The sequence below is a fragment of the Pteropus medius genome, unplaced genomic scaffold (genome assembly GCF_902729225.1).
Source record: "Pteropus medius unplaced genomic scaffold, Ma_sr-lr_union100, whole genome shotgun sequence".
Lineage (NCBI taxonomy): Eukaryota > Metazoa > Chordata > Mammalia > Chiroptera > Pteropodidae > Pteropus > Pteropus medius.
The window spans coordinates 11,990,432-11,991,435 of NW_024350924.1; the positions used below are offsets into that span (position 1 = coordinate 11,990,432).

The window sequence follows — 1,004 nt, forward strand, 5'->3', positions numbered from 1 at the left end:
TCCAGTTTGAGGAGCATGTTTAGGTCTCTCCTCATTGGCAGAGCCGGAAGACTGACAAGCTTGGTCTGCAAACTCAGGTTGGTTCCTTGACCGACTTCCGCAAGTTCTCTGAATACTTAGCAGACAGCGGGCCCGGCTCAGCTCAGCCCAGCCCGGCCCGGCCCTCCTCGTGGAGGGGGTACGCAGAGTCCTGCCATGACTGACAGTTTTAAATCGAGTTCACGCAGAGCAGTGGTTCTCAGGCTCAGCGGCACGTTATGCTGACTTGTGGGAGGCTGTTGAGAATTCTGGAGCTCTGGCTGCACCCAAGACCAATCACCCCGGAGTCTCTGGTGACTGTTTTCCAAGCTCTGGGGTGCGGCCGTGACACCGTGGCTCTCATGGACGTGCCGCAGACCCGTTTCTCTCCGGGCAGCGGCTGACCATTCGCCCTCCCATCGCCCCACTTCTGCGTCCCGCCCCCCTCAGCCTCCTCCGAATCTTCATCACGGCTCATTTTATTTTACAGTGACATCGGGCAGAAAAGTTTCTTTAAAGCAATTTCTCAGAGTTAACCACACCCGGAGGTCCAGGCTCTTCACTATCTGCCATACCCCTTTCAGCCGAATGTCCCTGCCCCAACCAAGCCCAGCGACACTCACTGGCATTGATGAGGACGAGGGCTGTGTACAGGGCAATCTCGTCCTCGGAGAAGCGCAGGGCACTCAGGGAGCGGGAGAAGTCAAAGATGGAGCTGATGAGCTCGCCGCAGCCTGGCGGGGTGAGAACGCAAGGGTGAGCAAGGCGGGCGAGGCCGCGGGGCCCGGGGACCGCCGCTGCCACCGCTGCCTCCGCCGCTGCCACCGCCGCCGCCTCCGCCTCCGCCACCGCCTCCGGCGTTCGGAGCAGAGGGCGCCCGGGGCCTCGGGGGCCGTAGATGGGGTCGGCACCTAAGCCCTCTGTCTCATTCCCCGCTGCCCCTCACCCAAGGCTCGGAACAGCTCCACGCCACCGTATTTGCCTTC

General features: G+C 61.9%; 1 protein-coding gene across 1 annotated transcript in view; it reads right to left on the reverse strand.

The window, feature by feature from the left end:
- Window positions 1-1,004, reverse strand: part of RORC (RAR related orphan receptor C) — an 11,644-nt gene that overhangs the window by 3,873 nt on the left and 6,767 nt on the right. Inside the window, exons 5-6 of the mRNA XM_039841007.1 lie at window positions 965-1,000; window positions 642-752 (exon numbers count right to left, since the gene is read on the reverse strand). Of these exons, the coding sequence (XP_039696941.1) occupies window positions 642-752; window positions 965-1,000 (147 nt within the window). The remainder of the gene's footprint in view (window positions 1-641; window positions 753-964; window positions 1,001-1,004) is intronic.